At 41.4% G+C, this 20,710-nt stretch overlaps 1 protein-coding gene across 3 annotated transcripts in view; it reads right to left on the bottom strand.

Annotated features, from left to right (window-relative positions):
* Positions 1-2,638: 2,638 nt before the first annotated feature.
* The window catches only part of Mb21d2 (Mab-21 domain containing 2), a 112,813-nt gene continuing 94,741 nt past the window's right edge, over positions 2,639-20,710 (bottom strand). For all 3 annotated transcript variants that reach the window (XM_008839019.2, XM_029566402.1, XM_029566403.1), the window contains exon 2: positions 2,639-5,433. In XM_008839019.2, the coding sequence (XP_008837241.1) occupies positions 4,169-5,433 (1,265 nt within the window). In that variant the 3' untranslated portion in view covers positions 2,639-4,168. The remainder of the gene's footprint in view (positions 5,434-20,710) is intronic.

Consider the following 20,710-nt stretch of genomic DNA (forward strand, 5'->3'; position numbering starts at 1 on the left):
ATGCCTGAACAATAGTGTTTTATCATGGTGAACAGTATTGACTTTCCTGAAGTTTCTTATTTTTAGCCAGACAGATTCAAACATACAGTGTCCCTGATGTTTCCTGAAAGTTGAGTCCCAACTGTGGATGAAAACTGTCAACTCAAGTTTAGAAAAGCAAAGCCACACTAAATATGGCATTATCTATGTCCTCACAGTCAGCAACTTTCTCTGAACATCTAGTGACCAGCAACTGAATTCTACCAGGAAGTGTCACCAAAGTAAGTGTAAAGAAACCTCCAACTGAGGGCATGAAAGCAAACACGGTGTGCAGGCAGGCAGGGAGGCAGTGTACACGGCGTGCAGGCAGGCAGGGAGGCAGTGTACATGGCGTGCAGGCAGGCAGTGTACACGGTATGCAGGCAGGCAGGGAGGCAGTGTACACGGCGTGCAGGCAGGCAGGGAGGCAGTGTACATGGCGTGCAGGCAGGCAGTGTACACGGTATGCAGGCAGGCAGGGAGGCAGTGTACACGGCGTGCAGGCAGGCAGGGAGGCAGTGTACACGGTGTGCAGGAAGGCAGGGAGGCAGTGTACATGGCGTGCAGGCAGGCAGGGAGGCAGTGTACATGGTGTGCAGGCAGGCAGTGTACACGGTATGCAGGCAGGCAGGCAGGGAGGCAGTGTACATGGCGTGCAGGCAGGCAGGGAGGCAGTGTACATGGTGTGCAGGCAGGCAGTGTACACGGTATGCAGGCAGGCAGGCAGGGAGGCAGTGTACATGGCGTGCAGGCAGGCAGGGAGGCAGTGTACATGGTGTGCAGGCAGGCAGTGTACACGGTATGCAGGCAGGCAGGCAGGGAGGCAGTGTACACGGTGTACAGGCAGGCAAGCAGAAGGGGATGGGGGAGTGAGAAGAGGCTCTTGTGCCAGCTCCAGAAGTCTCTTCCTCCTCACACCTTTACTCTGGAGCAAAATTAGCCATTAATGCCTACCCCTATTTTCTACTAATTTTACATAATAACTTCAGCAATATTGTTACTTTTTTAGTGTTTCAACTTGATTGGCCCTATTCACTCTGAAACCAACTTTAATTGCATCTGTGGGTCATCCATTTCAGAAAAGGGAGAGGGAAAAAAAAATCTACTCTTGAAATAAGTGAGAACAGTTCCCATTAAATGACTGAAAGCTTGTTGAGCAGTAATTTATAAATGTCCCCAGTCAAAAATAACAAAAATCAGTCACATGTAATGCCAAAATTATGACTCCAGCCTTAAGGCATTTTAGATTGTACTTGAAGCACAAGTTATTTTCACCAATCTTCTGGGCTGCAGAAGGACAGATTATTAAAAGACTCAGTGGTTTAAGTTTCAGAAAAGGGTGTTAAATATTGCCCCATTTCTACTTACCCTTGACCTAAGAATGTCTTAAGTTTATGGTACTGATAGGAAATTCTGGGGAATTAAACAACAGTGTTAAAGTTACCATCATACTGAGGCCTTTAGACTTCATGAGAAATTTAAATGAGGATCTGCGACTAGAAGTGGTAAAAGGGGAAAACATGTCAAGAGGACAAGAGGACGATGTGCTAAAATTCTATTATACCCATAATGAAATTTTATCTAAAGCAATATATGTTACTATCATCAACATTGCTAATTGTACTCAAGTTATCGAGTCTGAGCAAGTTGTGGCAGTTCATAGTTGACTGTGGTGCAACAGTTGCTGGAATATGTCTGCTACATCAGTGGCATACAGCATTTTATTCTAACCTATAAAAGAGAATCAAATGATCAAAATATGGTAAATTTTAATGGGATGAGTAGGTAATTAGTTGCAAAGGCTTTGATAGTCTTTGGAATTAATGAAATTAGATAGCATATACCAGCTCTCAGAAATATGTGGGTACCTCCATACCTATCTCCAGAAAGAAAAGGAACATATACCAACTGCAATAGATTGGTTGACACACTTGCCTAAGTATGTTGATGAACTGAACACAACTCAAAGCTGGCTAAAGTAACTGTGACTAGGAGTCCAGTGAGAAGCAGCCTTGGGCTTGGAGTCTGAGGACGCATAGCTCATTTCCATCTCTTCATAGTGCCACCCAATGTCAGCTGGCCCTAACGAGGTGGTAGTTGTTAGTACCAATAGAAACCAAATGTTTTTTCCCTGCATGTACAGGCAGGTTTGTACTTTTGCCCCAGAATTCCAACGTACAATACTGTGCATGTAACCACCTGGAGGAGCTGGTATTGTATGACTCTTACAGTGTTTGTGACCCAGGAAATCTAGTTGGTGTCCACTGGCTTTTACAGTCAGAGACACATTTGGATCTGGGTTTGAGTCCTCTAAGGAGAAGTACATACATTATATGGGGGCCAACTATTTATCAACAGGAAAAGTAGAAAAGAAAGAATATTGGCTGCTCACCATGTAGACATCTACCTGGCTATGCTGACTGAAAATTACTACGTTATTAATAAAACCATTTCAAAGCTGGGTGTGGAGGTGCAGACCTGTAATCCTGGCATCAGGGAGGTGAGGCTGGAAGAACTCGAGTCCCAGGCTACAAAGTAAGTGCTCACATAGTGAGACTGTGCCAGAATGAGAAGGAGAGAGAGAGAATGATTTTTGAGATTACAAACAACAAAATTCCAAGGCCAGTATGTTTATTATTTTTGTGTTTGAATTAAGATTGTTGATTTCATTTTAATTTATAAGCATTACATTAATTCCCATGCAAAAATCCAAGACCACATATGCTTGATTCCAATTGGTCTAATCCAACCTGTGAGTCTGGACATTCAAGAAAACCAGCATGTGTTTGACTTTTCCATCAGCAGACACCATGGCCGTCCTTTGGGAGATCATCGGGCCCCTTTGATGACTCAAATACCACAGTCCGCCTTCATTTCACAAAAAACAGGGAGCCAATGCTCTACAGCACCTAAATCTGGCAAATAATTTCAGTCATGAAGACAGGACACCCTTAATCCAACACTGCAACCTAGATATGTCCTGTTTCCTGCTCTACAGGGAAACCTGCTTTGAACAGGCATGGTACCTTCAATTTGAGAATAATTCTTCCTGCCAGTTTTTCTCAAAATCTCAGGAGAGAAAAAAAAGAAAAGAAAAACTTTATAAAGGGAAAAAAAAATTACTTGTAGAACCCCAAAAGAAATAAATACAGAGACACCCACTTTAACAAGTATTAACCCACCCCCTAGCTTTAGATAGTCAGTGAACAGGTATAAAGCTTTAAAATCTTCTCTCAGTAGGACAGGAACCTGGAATATCAAAGAGGGCAGAACAGTACCCCGCAGTAAAGGAGAACTAGACAGATGCAAGGAATCCTTCTATCGACTGAGAGAAATGGAACAAATGAAAAACGACAGTATTTCAAGAATGGATGTGAATTTATATCAAAACACACATCGCAGCTATGACAGTGGCCAAGATTTCATTAGTGCAAATAACAATTAGAATGGTATGTTCCTTAATAGGATTTAAATAAGGCTTCAAATACTTACACACACTAAAACTAACGTTTGGAAACCTTAATTCTGTTTGGAAAGCTATCAAACCCACCCTCCAAACCATCCGATGCTTGCTGATTCGAGGACAATTACATTCAGTGAAGTTGCTCCAAAAGACAATCTGCAGCATTACCGCTCTCAAAAGTCTCCATTGTTTGGTGGAAAAGGGGAAGCAAACGACTCTGGCTTCTGGTCAAAATAAACAAACCCAGCCAGCATGCCAGGGGAGAAAAATAAGGACAGAAACAAAACAAAAATAAGAGAATTCTAACGTGTCAGCAAGAAATGGGTTTCCCAAGACCCACTGACAAATCCACACAGGGTATGAGTGACAGAAAACAAATGGGTTCATGGGCATTTTCATCTATGGCTCAAGTTCTCCTTAAAAAAACAAACAATATCTTAAAAAAAAAAAAAAACAAGAGGCAAAACTACATGACAATAACCAGAAAACATAAACCACCAAATCAGGCAGAGTATGAAATAGTAATACACTGTTTCAGAGCCTGCACCAATCCTGCACAACCAGGAAACTTAAAATGAGTTCTTAACAAATCCAATCTAAGCTGGATATGTAAAACCAAAGAATCGCAAACCATACTACATGTTATGTGAGTTTTAGAACCAAGGGGGGAGAAAGTCAACAAATCACTCAGAAAAATTTATCATCGATTCTGAAATGGGGCCTTGTGACATCATCTGGGTTAATAAAGACCGAGATGGATTTCCCCGGATTCTCAGTCACTAGTTGCTGCAGTTTTTTGGCCAGACGGTCATCAGGCTGATTGGGGTCCCCTCCGTCAGACTGTGGGGAAGGGATGCTGGTGGTGCTGCCTCGACGCTGGAGTTTCAGCGTCAGCCTGTTGGCTGCCTTGACATGCTCAATGGCTGTACGCAGGTGCTCTGCTGGATCTGAGCGCACTGATGACAGCTTCCGGGCATGGAGCATGACTGTTTCCTCCGACAGGTGCTCTAGCATGTTGCACTGAGGGATGAAATAGTTAGGGCACATCTTGTTGACCAGGCAGTGCTGTAGGTCATCAATGAGGCCCAGCAAAAAGTGGGCTGCATAGTCTTCTTGAGCTAAGTAGTTGGCTGGGAGTCGATCACAGGCCCAAAGCATCATGCTGCGCAGGTGATAGGGGCTAATGGCCTTGGGCCTTGACAAGAGTTTAATGATGATGGCTTTGCAGGCCTGGTAGGCCTGCATGAGGCTGCTAGAAATGCATTTCTTCAACTGCACCTCACTCCTGGCAAATGACAGGCGCCATTCATTGTCCTTCTTACCCTTGTAGGAGCAAGCAGGCACCAAGTAAAACCCACTGATGACCTCCTCCTCAGTAATCTTCCCATCCCAAAAATGGTTCTCCATGAGCCAGCTCTGGGCAACTGCAGGCCAACCTTTGAAAGATACCACAGGGACAATATCGTACAACATGCGGCTGCTCCCCACGCCCAGAATGATGGAGATGATGGTCCCGTTTTTCTCTACCTTTTCCACCTTTGGCATCCCTCGCTGGGGCTTCTTCTGTATCTCTGAGAGGACAATGCTGATGGAGTCATAGAACCAGTCAGCCACTTTGGTAGGGGAGAAGAAGTAGTTGGTGGCACCATTGATGTGATCTGCTATCGTGCAGCAGTCTTTCCATTTACTGATTGTCCCCTCATCAAAGAGCCGAAGGCTCAGCCAGGAATGGCACAAGGCTGAGTGGCGCATATCGAGTGTCACAGGCTGATTACGGTCATGCAGCTTAAGGGCTGGCACCAGGAGAGTGAAGTCCATGTCATAGTCAGTGCCCCGGGCATAGACATTTAGGTCATCTAAGTCCAGGTCCACCACGCCTTCCCGAACTCCTCCAGAGAGCAGCAGATACTCATTAGCCACTGGAAGTTTTTGGTCTAGCTTTTGCACCATCCCTAGGAAGAAAAAGAGAAGATCATATTGAAGAAGCATAATTATAACACCATCTTAGGAGTTAATATGCAAAGCTTTCACCACCAAGAACCAAAACTCAACAGCACAAAACCAGACCTCGGACTGCCTCACAGACAACACTAACCATACTTTGTTCTTTGTCACCAGGTCTAGAACCTACCACTTCCTAAGTGGATTATGACACATCTTTCAGAGTGAAAAGTAGTAAATATTGTGTTCGTCATAAACCAGGCTTCTCTTCCCACAGTCAACCCCTCAAACAATAGAGTGACGTGCAGAGTCACTGCATCTGAAATCTCAGTATGCCAACTCTTCCTCCCTTCTACTGCGCCATCTCATCCATGTGCCCTGTTTCTCGCTGTTGTCCCTGTTCTCCACCTCTGCTGCCCATGTGAGGTCAGGCCCTTACTGTCTTTTGCCAAGGTGGTTCTCACTTACCTGGTTTCTCCCTAGGAGACTTTTTATCTGAATCAGCAGTTCTCGGTGTGGGCTGCTGATGCTTTCAAGAGATGATGTGTTTCTAACTCTTTTATAATCATACCAACAGATTATCTACAGTTTTTGCTTGGCACTCCCATGAGATATACAAAGGCAACGGTGTGCGCATCTGTAGGTGACAGTCGGGAGTCAGGGCAATGTTTCCAAATTGCCAGTAGGGAATGGGCTCTTGGCTACTGACATGTACTACTACTACTAATAAATTCAGGGTTGGTGACATAGCTCCTTGGTGGTTTTGCCTAAGATGTAAGGCCCTAAGTTTGGTTCTCGATACCAAAAACATATGAATAAATGAAAAAATAAGGAAAAATCAAATTTCGCTTAAGAAATCCTTCAAAATTCAGGAATAAGAAAGGACCTAGAGACAGGGGAGAGAGGAGGAAAAGAAAGATAAGGTGGGTATGGTTAAAGTATATTATATACATGAATTAAAATGTTATAATGAAATCCACTCTTTTGTATAATCAATATGCACCCCCCCAAAAAAGAAAAAGAAATCCTTGATGAAGAAAAAGGATTCATCTTATCTATCAATCCTTGATCTATGAACCATGAAGGCCTCCCTTTTGAATCCTCTCATGGCGAGAGGGAAGCTGTCACAAAGTTTCTCTGCCTCAGGCTCAAACGTGGAGCCTGACTTCAGGAGAAGCACTTCCGTGACTGAGTTGTGAGGCAAACCAGCTGCCTGTTCACTGAGCACTGCTGTTACCTTAAAGTCTTTCAAACTGTAATTATTCACACATGGCTGTATGTATTCATTTCCTTTAAAAATGAGTGAAACAAGCCTGGCGGGGTGATTAGGGGCTGACACAACCCTGCAGGGTCCCCTTCTACCTGCTGCCTTCTCTCCCTTAACACCTGTAGAGACCAGGGATATTCCTTAGTAAATATTCTTAAGTCTATCTCAGTGGGTGCTTCCTGAGGAAGGCCACACTATGATCCTACACGCTACCCAAGCCAAGTACAGACTTCACTATAAATTAAACATGGAAATATTTTCTCTTTAACGTGTTTAAAAGTCAAATTTAGTAACTTGGACTGAAAGTTATCATAAACATCAAGACAGAGACCCCTTCTCATTGTTGTAACATTTTAATGTTGCCCTCGTCTTTGCAACGTAAGCAATATCACCAACACCACCCCACAGGTTTTAGCTGTAGCTATAAGAGAGTAAGACTGAGCTTTCAGATTTCAGAGTCATTTTCATGACTTTAAAATTTACATGTAGGTACAGTATTCAATGAGATATACTTGGCAATGAAATACTTTATGTTTCATTATTTCAAATATTAATTCCCTCTAGTACTTGGAGTACCATAAATGTGCATTATTAAAGTGAAATGCTGTGTTTAAATAAATAAGTCAGAAACAAATGCTATTGTTTTACTTGGGAAACAGTCTGTTATTTCCACTTAGGTATAAATAACTCAAATTTCTTTTGGTCTTTCATCCTACACAAAAGCAAACTGTCCCTGAGCACATCATCAAAGCCCTTCTATATACAAGCAAAGTCGTTTATACATTAACTATCTAGAGGTAATGAGTCCACAGAAGTGTCATTGAAGTCTGCTTTGGAGTCCCACGACTTTCTTTAGGTACTCTTAGGAAAGGAATAGCTAAAACTCCCTTCTGCCCTCTGCTGGACTGAAGGTACTTTGGCCTTTTTCACTTGGTGAAGTGTGCAGGACATCCCTGCCAGGATGCAATCTTTCCTTCCAACTGCTGTCTGTGCACCTAGTTCAAATGTTAACTCTTCAAATTGTCAATATAAAGTATTTGGTGAAATTCTAGTATTCGAGGGTTAGGGTAATTGTGGACACTTATTCCTCAAAAGTACAGAAGACCTTTGGCCAACACAGGGAATATTGCAGAAGCACACTCACTAAACTCTCAGAACTTAGAAACTCAGTCCCTAAGGAAACATTAGCCCTGTCGCCAATCCCTTATGATGCCCACACTGCCATTTAGCCTTCCTGAGCTCACTAGTCTAAAGTTTTACAAAGATCTGATAACAAACCAGAGCCTTGCCCAGTTTAATCCAAGCCCAGATGTCTTCCTTGAAAAGTTTTCTGGCATAAGTTTAAGCATAAAGCTGAGATATCAGCTATCATGACAGTTGGGGCCCCAGGATCTTGGAGAACACAACTCAGAGGTACAGATCTCAGCTGTACACAGTGGCTGAAGGGATCAGTTCCAACAAGTGCCATCTATAAACTGATTCACTTCTTTTTTTATGCTTATGGGAAGGTAAGATTGACTCAGGCCATTTAGCCACTTAGTCACGTCCAAAGACAACAATGGAGCAAAAAGAAGGTATACCATACCACCAAGCTCATTACCAGAAAGAAGGAATAGAGAATCGCTCCCCTTCTGGGTTTCTCTGCTTTCCCAGGAAACACTGGCATATATCTGCTTTGAGGAACAGATCCTCAAATGGCCTTAAGAGTAAAAATAAATTGGTTTATCTGGGCCAACCATATGACCTTAAACACCCAAAAGGAAAGTATAACCAAAGATTAAAGGGGCCAATATAATTTCTTAAGAGTCCATATGTATAGCTAAAGGCTACCTAACAAGAAACAATGCCAGAGAGGAGTTTGTTAGTTGAGTTGTTAGCCAGGGTGGCACAAGAGACTCCCAGACAGTAACCCAGCATAGAACTGGGAAAATGAACAGCAGACCCCAATCTTATCTGAAGAACTATTGACAACTGATTGCTGGTAGATGAGGAACAGCTGACCTTCCTATAACAAAGACCTCTAGATAGGCTGACTAGATTCACCAGATGGACAAGTACTGGGGAATGGCTTGGGTGCCGACAACACAGCAGACAGTAGCAGGGATAACAGAGTAAAAGGGCTGGGGAGGGGGAGGTTGGGAGGATGCCATCTGGGAAATGGGTATATAGATGAATAAGATTGGGATGTTCTGTGTGATATACACACACACACAATCAACAAATTAAAAAATGAGTTATATTTGAGGAGGAAGCATAAAAATTTACATCATGTTAATTAGTAGAGGTGATAAACATTACCATTGATATCTACTCGATGATTTTATAGCCATACACAGGTGCCAAGGATCCAAGTGCAACTGACCATAACTAGTAATAATCAGATACATACAGATTAGAGACACATGCACCAACATCTAAGTGTTATTAGCAAAAACAACGAGTCTTTCTGTAAGAAACAGTATATTTTAAAATTAAATGGAGATCTTTTTTAAAGGTTAAAATGTCATTCAATTTTATGTCTTACAGAGTTTATACTGAGTTCAATTAACTGTATTAATTCAACCTAAAAATGTTATAGCCACTTTTGAAAGAAATCAATCTTTGCTCTGGAAATGGTTAGAGTATGTTAAAGCTGTAATGAAATGCTTATTCTAAAAAAATAAAAACATAATAAAAAAGTGAAAAAAGAAATCCTTCAAGTTTAAGGAACAAGCTCTCCATATCACCCCCTTAGTGCTTTGCTGATCAAGGAACAGAAGTATACCTATCTTCCTGTCTTAGTCAATAAACTCTATCACACTGCACTGAATTCAAATCACTAACTCCATTACTCACACATGTTAGATTGTTAACATCTCAGCACAAAAGTCCCATCTTCACAGTCTCGTTTATAATTACTAGGTTGATAAGTAATATTAGTGTTTTGTATAGGATCCTCAAAAAAAAAAAAAAAAAAAAAAACCAACAACCAAAAATTAGATTGGCGTGGTGACACACACACCTTTAATCACAACACTCAGGAGGCAGAAGCAGGCAGATCTCTGTGAGTTCCAGGCCAGCCAGGGCTACATAGTGTGGCTTTATCTAAAACAAGCAAACAACAAAAAGCCATACATACAAACATTTACATAGGAGAAAGAACTATAAAATTTTAATGTCCCGTAATTAGAAGAATGATACCAGATAAATTATCTCTATATATCTTTGACTATGTGTACTAAAAGTGCTCTATGTGTAATCTCAGAAATCCTGACGGTTTTGTATAAGAATGCTATCACTTTCTTGGCTTCAACTCATGTGACACACAACTAACACAAAGGGCTTTACTATGGCAGTGATTCTTAATGACAGGAAGGGCACACGGTGGGATGATAGTGACAAAGTGTTCTGCAATTCTGATGTAGCCTCTAGGGTGACAACGCCCTTTGCAGATTAAAAAAAAAAGTTGGGGCGGGGGAGTGGTTCAGTGGTTAAAGAGCACTGGCTGCTTTTGCTGAGAACTGGGGTTCAGCTCCCAGCACTCACATACTAGCTCACAGCTGTTTGTAGCTGCAGTTCCAGGGGATCCAGCGCCCTCTTCTGGCCTCTACAGGCACTGCATACATGTGTACAATGTGGGCAAAATGCTCGTGTACATAAGATGAAATAAAAAATTTTAATGGTCTTATAAAAATATGATTTTTGCTTCATTGGAAGAAATGCCTTTGTCAGCCTGCTCGAGGTTGTAAAAAGCATCCTGAGATGTGGGCACAGCTAACTTTTTCTAAGAAAGTCACCATCTATAGAATTCTTAACAGCCACAATTTGGAGGTTTTAGGATTTTCTTCATTCCTGCTCAGAAAAAAAAAAAAAAAAATCATCTGAGAAATCTCTCACTGAATATGTGAAAACACAAAACAAAACCCCTAAGGTTCAGAGAGGAGCAACAACTCATTTATGGCCAGAGAGCCTTGGCGATATATTAAAGGCATAGCATTCTTGCCATATTTGCTGCGAGAAAGGTCAGAGTGCCCCATACATACTGTTTTCTCTGTGACAAGGACCCAGCTTGACATGATGCAGAATGAGCTGGAAAGGAAGTAACAAGGTTCTCAGGGCAAAGTTCAACCTTGTGTTTTTGCTGCTCAAAGCTTTACTATGACTTTGGACCATTAATTGATCATATCTCACTACTTATATTTATCAAAAAATCATGGACCCAATCTGCCTTGAAAAATGCCATTAATATTCCCAAATAAGTAGACTGCACAACACTGGAAACAGAAGACACCCGTGGGACTTTCTAGCTTTCCTATAATCTCCTAGGCACCATTAAGGCACAGTATGGTAATATTTTTACAAGTCAAAGAGGTCGTTTTGTTTTGCACAATTCCTGAGACAACTGCATTTATTTAAGCTTTAGGAAGTTGATTAAAAATTCAGGCTTGAGGGGCTGGAGAGATGGCTCAGCAGTTAAGAGCACTGGCTGCTCTTGCAGAGGACCTGGGTTCGATTCCCAGCACCCACATGGTGGCTAACAACCATCCATAACTCCAGTTCCAGGGGCTCCAATGCCCTCTTCTGATCTCCACAGGCATTGTACAACACAGGTGTACCTATCTACAGGCAAGCAAATACACTCATACACATAAAAACTAGAAATAAAATATTTTAAAAACCCAGGCATGGTACCATGCTATTCAGTAGAATGTGTGTGGTAGTGAGACTAATAGATGATCCTTCAAAAAAAGTTTTCTGTGGTTTTTGTCCATTATGGGCCTGGCTAATGTACATGAACATTGGATCAGAGTAAGAGACTTGGGTTGGTGTCCTAGGATTGACATTGACTATTTAAATGAATCTGACAAGTTATTTAACCTTTCTGAGCTTCCAGTTCCTTATCTAAACAAATGAATAAACTGATATCATAAGGTTGATATATAGTATCTGATCTTGTAATAGCTATTTACTTCCTTTTACCCATATATTCATATATATTTTACCCATATATTCATCCTTTTTTCCCCACAAGCCTAGACCAGCAAACTAGACTCATCCCATAGAGTGGTTCTGAAGAGTTAATTAAACAAAGTTATCAAAAGCCTGTGGCACATGCAAGGCACAGAAAACACATTAGATGAAGGGAATGAACAAAGTAGTCTCTCCTCAGATATACCAAGACAGCTGCTGCTGGCCAGGGCCATATCCTCGGGTGGATGCCATCCTATGACATGACATAATTTGGTAAACAGAAAGCAGGCTGGAATCCAGCCCTTTCCTGTCCTCTCACCTGAGTACTCTGTGGAATGAAAAGCTTGTGCAACCCTTTGGAAGACTTAGCCTAGACTACTGTTAGCACTTTCAACACCTTTAGTAGCATGCTGGTTTTGAGGCATTGTTTCTCTCCTAAATCAGACAACATCAAAATGCATTTGGGTGGCTGGTGAGATGGCTCAGTGGTTAAGAGCACTGCCTGCTCTTGAAGAGGATGTGGATTAGATTCCCAGCATCCACATGGTGGCTAACAACTGTCCTTGACTCCAGCTCCCGGAAATCTGATGCCTTCTTCCAACCTTTGTGAGCACTGCATGACACAGGAACATTCAACATACACGCAGGCAATACATTCATAAATACAACATAAAAACAACATAAAACAACAACAACAAAATACTATAAAAAAGCATTTGGCACAGTAATTTGCAAAGAGGCTCCGCAAGAGACATACTACATCACCTGCTACACTACCACAAGCAACAGTCTATAAACTCCTGTGGCCAGTTTCTTTGTTTTGGTTTGTTTTGGAGGCAAGGTCTCTCTGTAGCCCTAGCATAGATGGCCTAGAACTTGTTATGTAAACCAGGCTAGTCTTAATCTCACAGAGATCTACCTGCTTCTGCCTCCCAAGTGCTGGATTAAAAACCAGCATTTACTATGATCAAGGTTTGTTACTGCGTGGCTAGAGTGGACTTTGGGATCAGAAGTCAACTACTTGAGGAATATATGACATGCTTCATTCAGCTTTAACACTGTGAGATCACAAAGGACTGTTAGCATGTGTGTATAACATGGTTTACTGATTGTGAAAACAGAGAAAGGGGAACAAAAGAGCCTCACTAATCTTTCATTATTTTGCATCTCAAAAGTTAACTCTGAAGTTCTGAATCAGGCTTGTCCGAGTCTAGTAAGCTATTTTAGACAGCATGAATATGAACAGAGCTGAATTCAAGTCTGAGTCATCTCAGACCAACACAATAAAATTAAGCACTTCATTCACCGATTTCTTTAAACATTCATCAATTTCCCTAAACAAAATTGGATAAAGACTGAGTATGTTGGGTAGCCATGGTAAAATAAAAAGTGCATTTCTTAGTTAGAGGTCTGATACTTAACAGTCTTGGTAGTTCCAGACAGACACGTGCATGGACACACATTAGTAATATATTTTCCCTATCTAATAAGTTCTGTCCTTCAATTCTGAGGATACTGAAAAACAAACAGACATGGTTTCTAAGCTCAGAACTTACTAGCAAGACTCAAGAGTCTCTTCAGTTGTACCTATTGGCTTTACACAGCCATGACAGAAAATGAAAGTTAAAGGCTGGCAATTTACAAAAGGACTATTTTAGAATGCTTATTCTTCAAAGACAAAAAAAAAAAAGAAATAGCAATGTCAATATGATATCCAGGGTTATATAAAAATAAAAAGACAGATTATTCAGTGACCACATGGACTTTCTTCTGATCTTCAGAATAGTGTCAATAACATTTTCATAGAGATCTTCCACTTTAAATCAACGGAACCCAGCCACCTCTGCCTAGGACTCAGTCAAGTCTAGTTTCCAATGCTTTCTCATTTGGAGTGCACACTAGTTAATTGCTCTGAAACAGGAAACTTGGGGTTAATGGGGAGGGAGAAATCTATATTTTGTAAGAATACTGAAGTTAGCTAGTCCAGGAAATTGCAACCAAGATAGAGGTAGGACTTGAAATCCTTTGGTTTATTTATGCATGGGACATAAGTATTCATACCTACTATGCACCAATATTGTGCCAGACACAGGATACAGAGTAAAGAGAAACATACATCTCCACTGCACAATGCCCATCTCTGAGTAAGAAAACCAGATGTCAACTGCAGCAATTAGAATAGGTGAGATTGCACTGAGTAACAAACCTAATACCACTGACTGAGAATAGCAAAGTTTTGCTTTCCATTCACATTTTAAGGCCACCAAGGGCAGTGGATGAACAAGCCCTATCTACTTCTACTCTACTGTAGGAAAGAAGAGCTCTGAGAGAATGGAAGTTTTGGCATTGAAGTGCTCTGGCTGGGAATAACATGCATCATTTTCATTCACAAATCATTGGCCAAAATTAGTATACATCCCAGACAACTGGAGGGAAGAAAATTTGTATGCATGCTAGGAAGTGGAAAGACAGGAATATTTCATCAAATAATCACACCAAATTATAAGCTGAAGTGAAAAACACCAAGAGTAATGAACAAAAGTCCTAGCCAAAACACAAGAGGATGAGAAGGAGGGCAAGTTGTTTGCCTGGGAGAACAGACACTTCCAGAAAGGCAACGGATTCCTCCAGATAGTGTGTACTATGTATAAGGTACAGAGACAAAAAAGCCAGTCTAATGATCAATCATAAGATCATAATGCATCTCCATCAGACACCACCAGACAACAATGCTACATGTAAAAGCAGTATGCTTCTTCAGGAGATGATCAGTGATAACATTCAGCAGAGATGAAAAGTAAACACAAGCATGTGATAGTTCTCACGACAGATGTCTCCCAAGGTAACTGTCCATCAAAAGAGCCTGCTACTAAAGGCAGACAACAATGTTGATTCCAGCAGCCACCTATGACCACCCCTTGTGACCCCAGTAACTAACAGTAGCAGTAGAACTCCCAGGAAGCACTGTGGTCAAGTGCTGGATACTTCGCAAAGCTCTCACTGGGCTATGGGATGCAGCCCAGCTGCTGCCACACCCGCCAAATCACCTTGCCAGTGTTAAAGAGAGAGCACCGTATGAGTGATGAGTCACATCACAGCAAAAGAAAGGCTGAATGTATAGTCATGCTCCAGGACACAGGCTGAGAAAAATACTATATTTATTAGCACAACTATACACTAAGTACAGGCTGAATGCTTTACCTGTATCCTCACTCTGTCCTGACATATTCAAGCGTGCAGTTGTTCCCACTTAACATGAGAAAAGCCAAGCTAAATAACAGTGAAGAAAACTGCCCCAGGTCATAAAAGCTGAGTTGGGATCCAAACACAAGTTAATCCATTCCCCCCACTTTCTTATCCCATGCTGCTTGCAACATTACAGTCTCCTAGAGGAATAAACGGTATCATGTCTTCAGTCATTCAAAATGGCATCACAGCACATCACAGGGCACAGTAATAAGAAGATTGCTTCTCTATCCAAAAATGGGGGAAAAAAAATAAATTTAGAGCAAAATGACTCTGGAGCCAAATTTTAAAAATTTTAGCTGTGCCTGGAAAATAAAAACTATCAGGTCAATGGGTTAGGGGTCATAGAAACAGTATGATTCAACAGTAGAGCCTGAATTTTAAGGTCCTATCCCCCAAGTTTCTACTCCTTAGTCAAAGTGGTAGAAGTTAATTGTGGTATGTGATTACCAACAGCAATGCTAACCACAAAGCCAGGAGCTCTTCCCCAGCTCTGGAAGAAGAAAGTGTTTTTCCTTTGTGGAAAATATCTAACACTTCAGTGTACAAATTCAGCTCAGGCATGCTAAGACATGGAGAAACACAGAGATTCCTGTGTCTCCTCTGAAGGAAATGAAAAGAACCCACAAAAGGGAGAAGAGAGAGAAGAAAGGAGAGAAAAGCCTGAAATAGGATATCCCATGTTCCCTGCGACCCAGCTGCCCAAGCAAATAGGTCACTCTTCATTGAAAAGGCATCCTATTGTAGCTGTGGTCAGATAGGTCCCATCACTTCATAAGCCATCCCAGTTCCAATAAACATGGCTCCTATAAGGTGGGTGTGGAGGTGCACCTCTATTATCATATCACAGGAGAGGCTGAGACAGGAGTGAACGTTCCAGGCTACATGAGCTCCTGCACTACATGAGTTCTGGACAGGGGTAGGGGCAGAGGTGTCTCTAAAGAATTTAAAACCATCATTGGCTAGTACAAAGACCTTGTTTAAAAATTAGTTTATGTAGGCAAGAGAGATAGCTCAGCAGGTGAAGGCACCTGCCCTAAGCCTGACCACCTGAATTCAGTACCCAGGACCCACATGGTGGAAGGAGAAAACACTCCTGAACCATGTCTTCTGAACACCACACAAACACTGCAACCTGTGCCCCCTTGAAAAAAATTAATGCACTAGAATTTTAAAAATTAATTTACTTAGGAAATGTTGAAATACACGCAACAATGGAGACAACAGCACACTGAATCATCTCATACCCATTTCCCGGCTTCCAGAACTCCCATTCTAGTGTTAGCCACTACCCATTTTTCTGCTGCAATCTGTGATAGTCCAAACATCATAATGTTCATCACCTATGAACACATCAAGATATCCACTGAAGAGAACCTCTACAATACCACAACCAGGATTCTCTCATCGAAAAAAATTAATAATTTATTATTATAAACTTTACTTGATTTTACATTTTCTCCAACATGTGTGAAGACATGGGGGGGCGGTGTATGTGTGATGCTCTTGACTGAGTCTCCAGCCTGTTCTTGAGTGTGATGCCCCGCTGTGCCCCAGCCTGCTCCTGAGTTCATCTGCAGCCATGATAGGCAGGTTCTTTCAGGTGGCAGCTTCCCATCTCCAGTGCCAACCACTGCTCCAACCATCACCATAAACTGCAGGAATTCATGCAGAAAGGACACTCTGGGGGCAGCCCTCTACACCAGGGAGAGGAAGCACAATCTGTGGGCAAAGGCTCCAGCTGTGATCCTAGAATGGATTCCCTACAACTTCCTAGTTCCACAGGATCACTCCCATGTTCCTTAGCCTATGAAGACTCAGAACCTTTATTGGCTTTTCTTCTCCCTTCTCTGACTCAACTCTTCTGCTCCCTGCCCCTCCTTAGCATGTTGCCTTAATAAGTTAGCGCACGTCAGGCATACAGCTGGCCGTTAAAATAGATGTATAAGCCAATGATAATGAGATGCTTGTTACTCTCCAGTTATATAGTTATAACTCTTCCCTACTGTGTGCATTGTGAAGCCACATTGGAGAAAAATTCCCCCAGAGGCCACCAGCCCTCTCAGATCAGTGAGCTTCTGTCCGTGTGTTATCATCTTAGTTATTGCTTTGTTGGTGATTTGAGTCTGCTCACTAATAACAGACAGTTGGTTTTTCTGTATCTTCTGATTCTGGAGAATTTCAGAGCAGTAGAAGTTCATATACACCTTTCTTAAAATATGGAGTGAGAAACAAGGAGTAAGGCTTGGGGGTGGGAGAAGAAAAGGGAGGCAAGTTCTGCTTGGGATTAACTCATCTGCATTCCTCCAAAATGTGTAGAAAAAATTCCAAATTGGAGATTCCATCTCTCCATCAGATGATCTTTAGCTCGCACTTTCTTCCATGTTACACTTACATTAGTTATTAAATTACTTATCTGTTGGATCCCCCCCATCTGATAACTTGTGCATCTCTTTACAACATATCAGAAATTCAACTGATGTAAACTGGATTAATAAGAAGATACATATCTTGGAATAAGCTGTCTTTATAGAAGGTGAAATTGCTCGGTGATATGCTTGGACTGACAGTGTCATCAATCTGACTCTGTCATACTGTCATTTTAGGACATGATGAGAAACTGTACCATGTCCATATCCCCAAGCAATGCAATCACAGTCAGATGAGATTGGGTGACCATGAATTAATCCAAAGCTACAGAGGTACCTACCATCTCTTGTTCTCTGACAAAACTTTCATTCGAGGACATTCCCCAAATCACTGATTTGTGTCCATTGGTCTTACAAAGGGGGGAGGAGGAAAAACACTAAATGATATTGTGTGATCTAAGATCAAATTCTACCATGTGATTAAAAAAAAATTATTCTCACGAATCCTTCCATTCCTTTCTAATCAGTTGCCAGCAACTTCCAGGAGATGGCATTCCTGCTCTGTTCACTGCCTACGAGTCTCTAGCAAGGCTCCAAAACCATCAAATCCTGAAAGAAAATCTGTAGGGAAACAGAAGCTGAGCCAAGGGACGGGGCATGATAAGATGTATCAAAACACACCACCCTGGATCTATTTGTCTCTAGATGATCTAGATGCCTCCAGATTTATAACTTTGCCTTTAGGTCTCTACAGAAAAGTCTAGGAATCAAGAACTGCAGCTCTATCTACATTTAGGCACAACCGAGAGATGTTTTGTCCAGACATGCAGCATGGTAGAGGAAGGACTCCCAAGACATCCTAAAGCTTTGTTGCAAGGTGTGGAGTTTCAGCTCATATTTGCTAAAACTGAGATTTAGAAAACAAAAAGAAAAAAAGTTTCACGTGCCAGAAAGAAAGTGATTCTGAGAGGCAGAAGAAACAGTCTCTGAAGCTACATGGTAGCATCTTTAATACTGTTTGACTATAAGGACAAATAAACTAATGCATTAAAAGATTTTAGGAGTTCAGATGACTAAAAAGAGGAAATAAGTTTCTTCACCTGCCTTTAGTCAATAAACAATCAAAATACAGTCCCACTGTATGATGGGACCGAATGGAATCTTCTCACACTTGTTCCAACAGTGGTTCTGTAAAAAGTAGCCTAGTTCTCACTGAGCAGCTGTAGAGACCAACCATCTTGGCAGCTGAGCAGCTAGCTAGGTTAAGTGCATACATATTCATGTAGCTCTTCTGCCTTAATTAGATTAAAAACTAATCTGTTCCCAACCTTTATTTTGAAAGGATATATTATTTGGCTTTCTTATCAAGTTGTTAGTGTGTTTTTTTTTGTTTTTTTTTTTCCAACAAAGGGCTGAAATGTAAAGATAGTGGTAGGGGGCATCTACAGATGGCAAATTTAGGGACTACAGTTATATGTAGACTGACTAGGTTATATGGTGTGTCAATAGTTCTTATCTAGCCAGGAAAATAAACACACATCATTCTTGGAGTGGAGGGCTGTTTTTAAGTGTTAATAATCAAATATGTCATAGCTATTATTTTTCCATAAAGTTTAATAATGACCCTGTCCTTACTTTCATTTAAATGGCATTTCAAATATTCCCAATTTAGCTTCTAAACAAAGCAACATCCCAAGTCCCTGCTATTTGAAAACAAAAATGACTAAATGTTTTGCAAGTTTCTCCACTGTATAAAGCTGGAATGTTTCACACCTAAATTCAGATTAGCACACCTATACCCATGACTACAAGTCAGAGAGGATTAAGGGGTAAGATAAGTTTCCAAGGAATACAGTCATAGAAAAAAGCACCAGTGCCCTAACAGACGAACAAAGAGCAGAATTTATTTTCAAGACAATTATCAACCTGATAATTATCTTCAGTATCACAGACAAAACATACTTTACTGTTTGAGCTTGTAAAGGCCACATCCAAAGAAGTCAAACTGAAGAGAACCAGCAAAGCCTCTATGAAGGTAGAAACACACAGGTCAGAAGCTCAAATCGTTTGAAAGAGGGCAACACACTGCAGTGTTTTCAAATTTACATCTATTCAACAAAAGGAAAACACAAGGCAAGGCTAATGGGAGACATATTCTGAGGCCTCGCACCTGGATCCCCTTTCCCCACTGGATGAAGACTTGTGGCCACACTTTTCAGCACCACCAACCATTCAATGGGTGGTTCCTGAGCCAGCAAGCGCCTGTTTCCCTCCAGAGTGTTGAAGGGTGTCCTTTGAATCAACTGCAAATTCTGTAACTCTTGGAATCCAGGGAGTGAGTGTTAAGTTGCATGTATATTCTCCACACAAAGAATGGACAAGTCAGATTATTGCACGGCAAAGTTGACTTCCAACATTATTATTCCAACTACCATGGTACAGATCAGGCTGCTGGGGCCCAAAGCCAAAAGCACTGGCCACAGAATTCCAGAGTCCCCGATTTTCAACCCAGAGCTCTTTCCCATAAGGAGATCTTAAGCCATAGGGCTGTGTTAAAGTTGGGGCTCTGTGTCTCACCCCAAAGAGCCGAAAACTTAAATCTCCAAGGAGACATGTGCCTTAAACTACAATTTGATGTGCTTTTAAATATTAGGACTTCTCCCTCAATTTCATTACAAGGTTTAATTGCATGGAATCAAGAAGGAGTTTACTGTCAGCCAATTCTAAAACCTTGACAAGCATAGGGTAGGTACTCTTTAAATTAGGGAAGGCACAACTTTGGCAGGCCTCTTGTAAACACAAAAGTAATTGGATTTTTAGAAAATATAACATCTTTGATTCTTCACAACTGGAAAACCCATTCCTAGGTATTCATTTTTGCTTTAAAAGAAAAAGATGTGTTTGCTAAGATTTCTCTGATAGTTGCTCTTTCACGTTTATCGCCATTCATTCATCAGAGAGGGGCTAACCCACCTTATGCCTAAAGGAGGCACTTGTGCCACAGCTGAGAATTCTCAAGGACAACTGGCACAGCACACGACCCCTTAGGTGGGAGCACGAATGAGGGCCAGAGTACCAAGTGAACAGATTGGTGCAGAGCAGTAGCTCTGTGGTGGTGGCACAACTGCAACCACAGATTCCACAGTCTGAATGGTTGGGATCTGTGCAGGGACGCAATTTCCAAAGCCATCAATTGTCTAGCAGCTGAATTTAGACACAATGCATCAAACACAGATACACATATTCATATTGCATCCGTTTCAATAACAAATTCAGATTAGATTGTACAGTTAAGTGGGGGAAAGATTAAGAGATTGAGAAGTTATTAAAGGTCAGAAAACCAGATGTGTTCTGATTGTGAGATGCAGAAAATTGATTTTTAAGATAGTGACAAAATGACCCTGGTCCAAATCTTGTTTTGAGAGCCTCCAACTTTCAGAGAAAACTCTGTAATTA

Source organism: Nannospalax galili, unplaced genomic scaffold (assembly GCF_000622305.1).
Source record: "Nannospalax galili isolate Female #2095 unplaced genomic scaffold, S.galili_v1.0 scaffold599, whole genome shotgun sequence".
Taxonomy (NCBI): Eukaryota; Metazoa; Chordata; class Mammalia; order Rodentia; family Spalacidae; genus Nannospalax; species Nannospalax galili.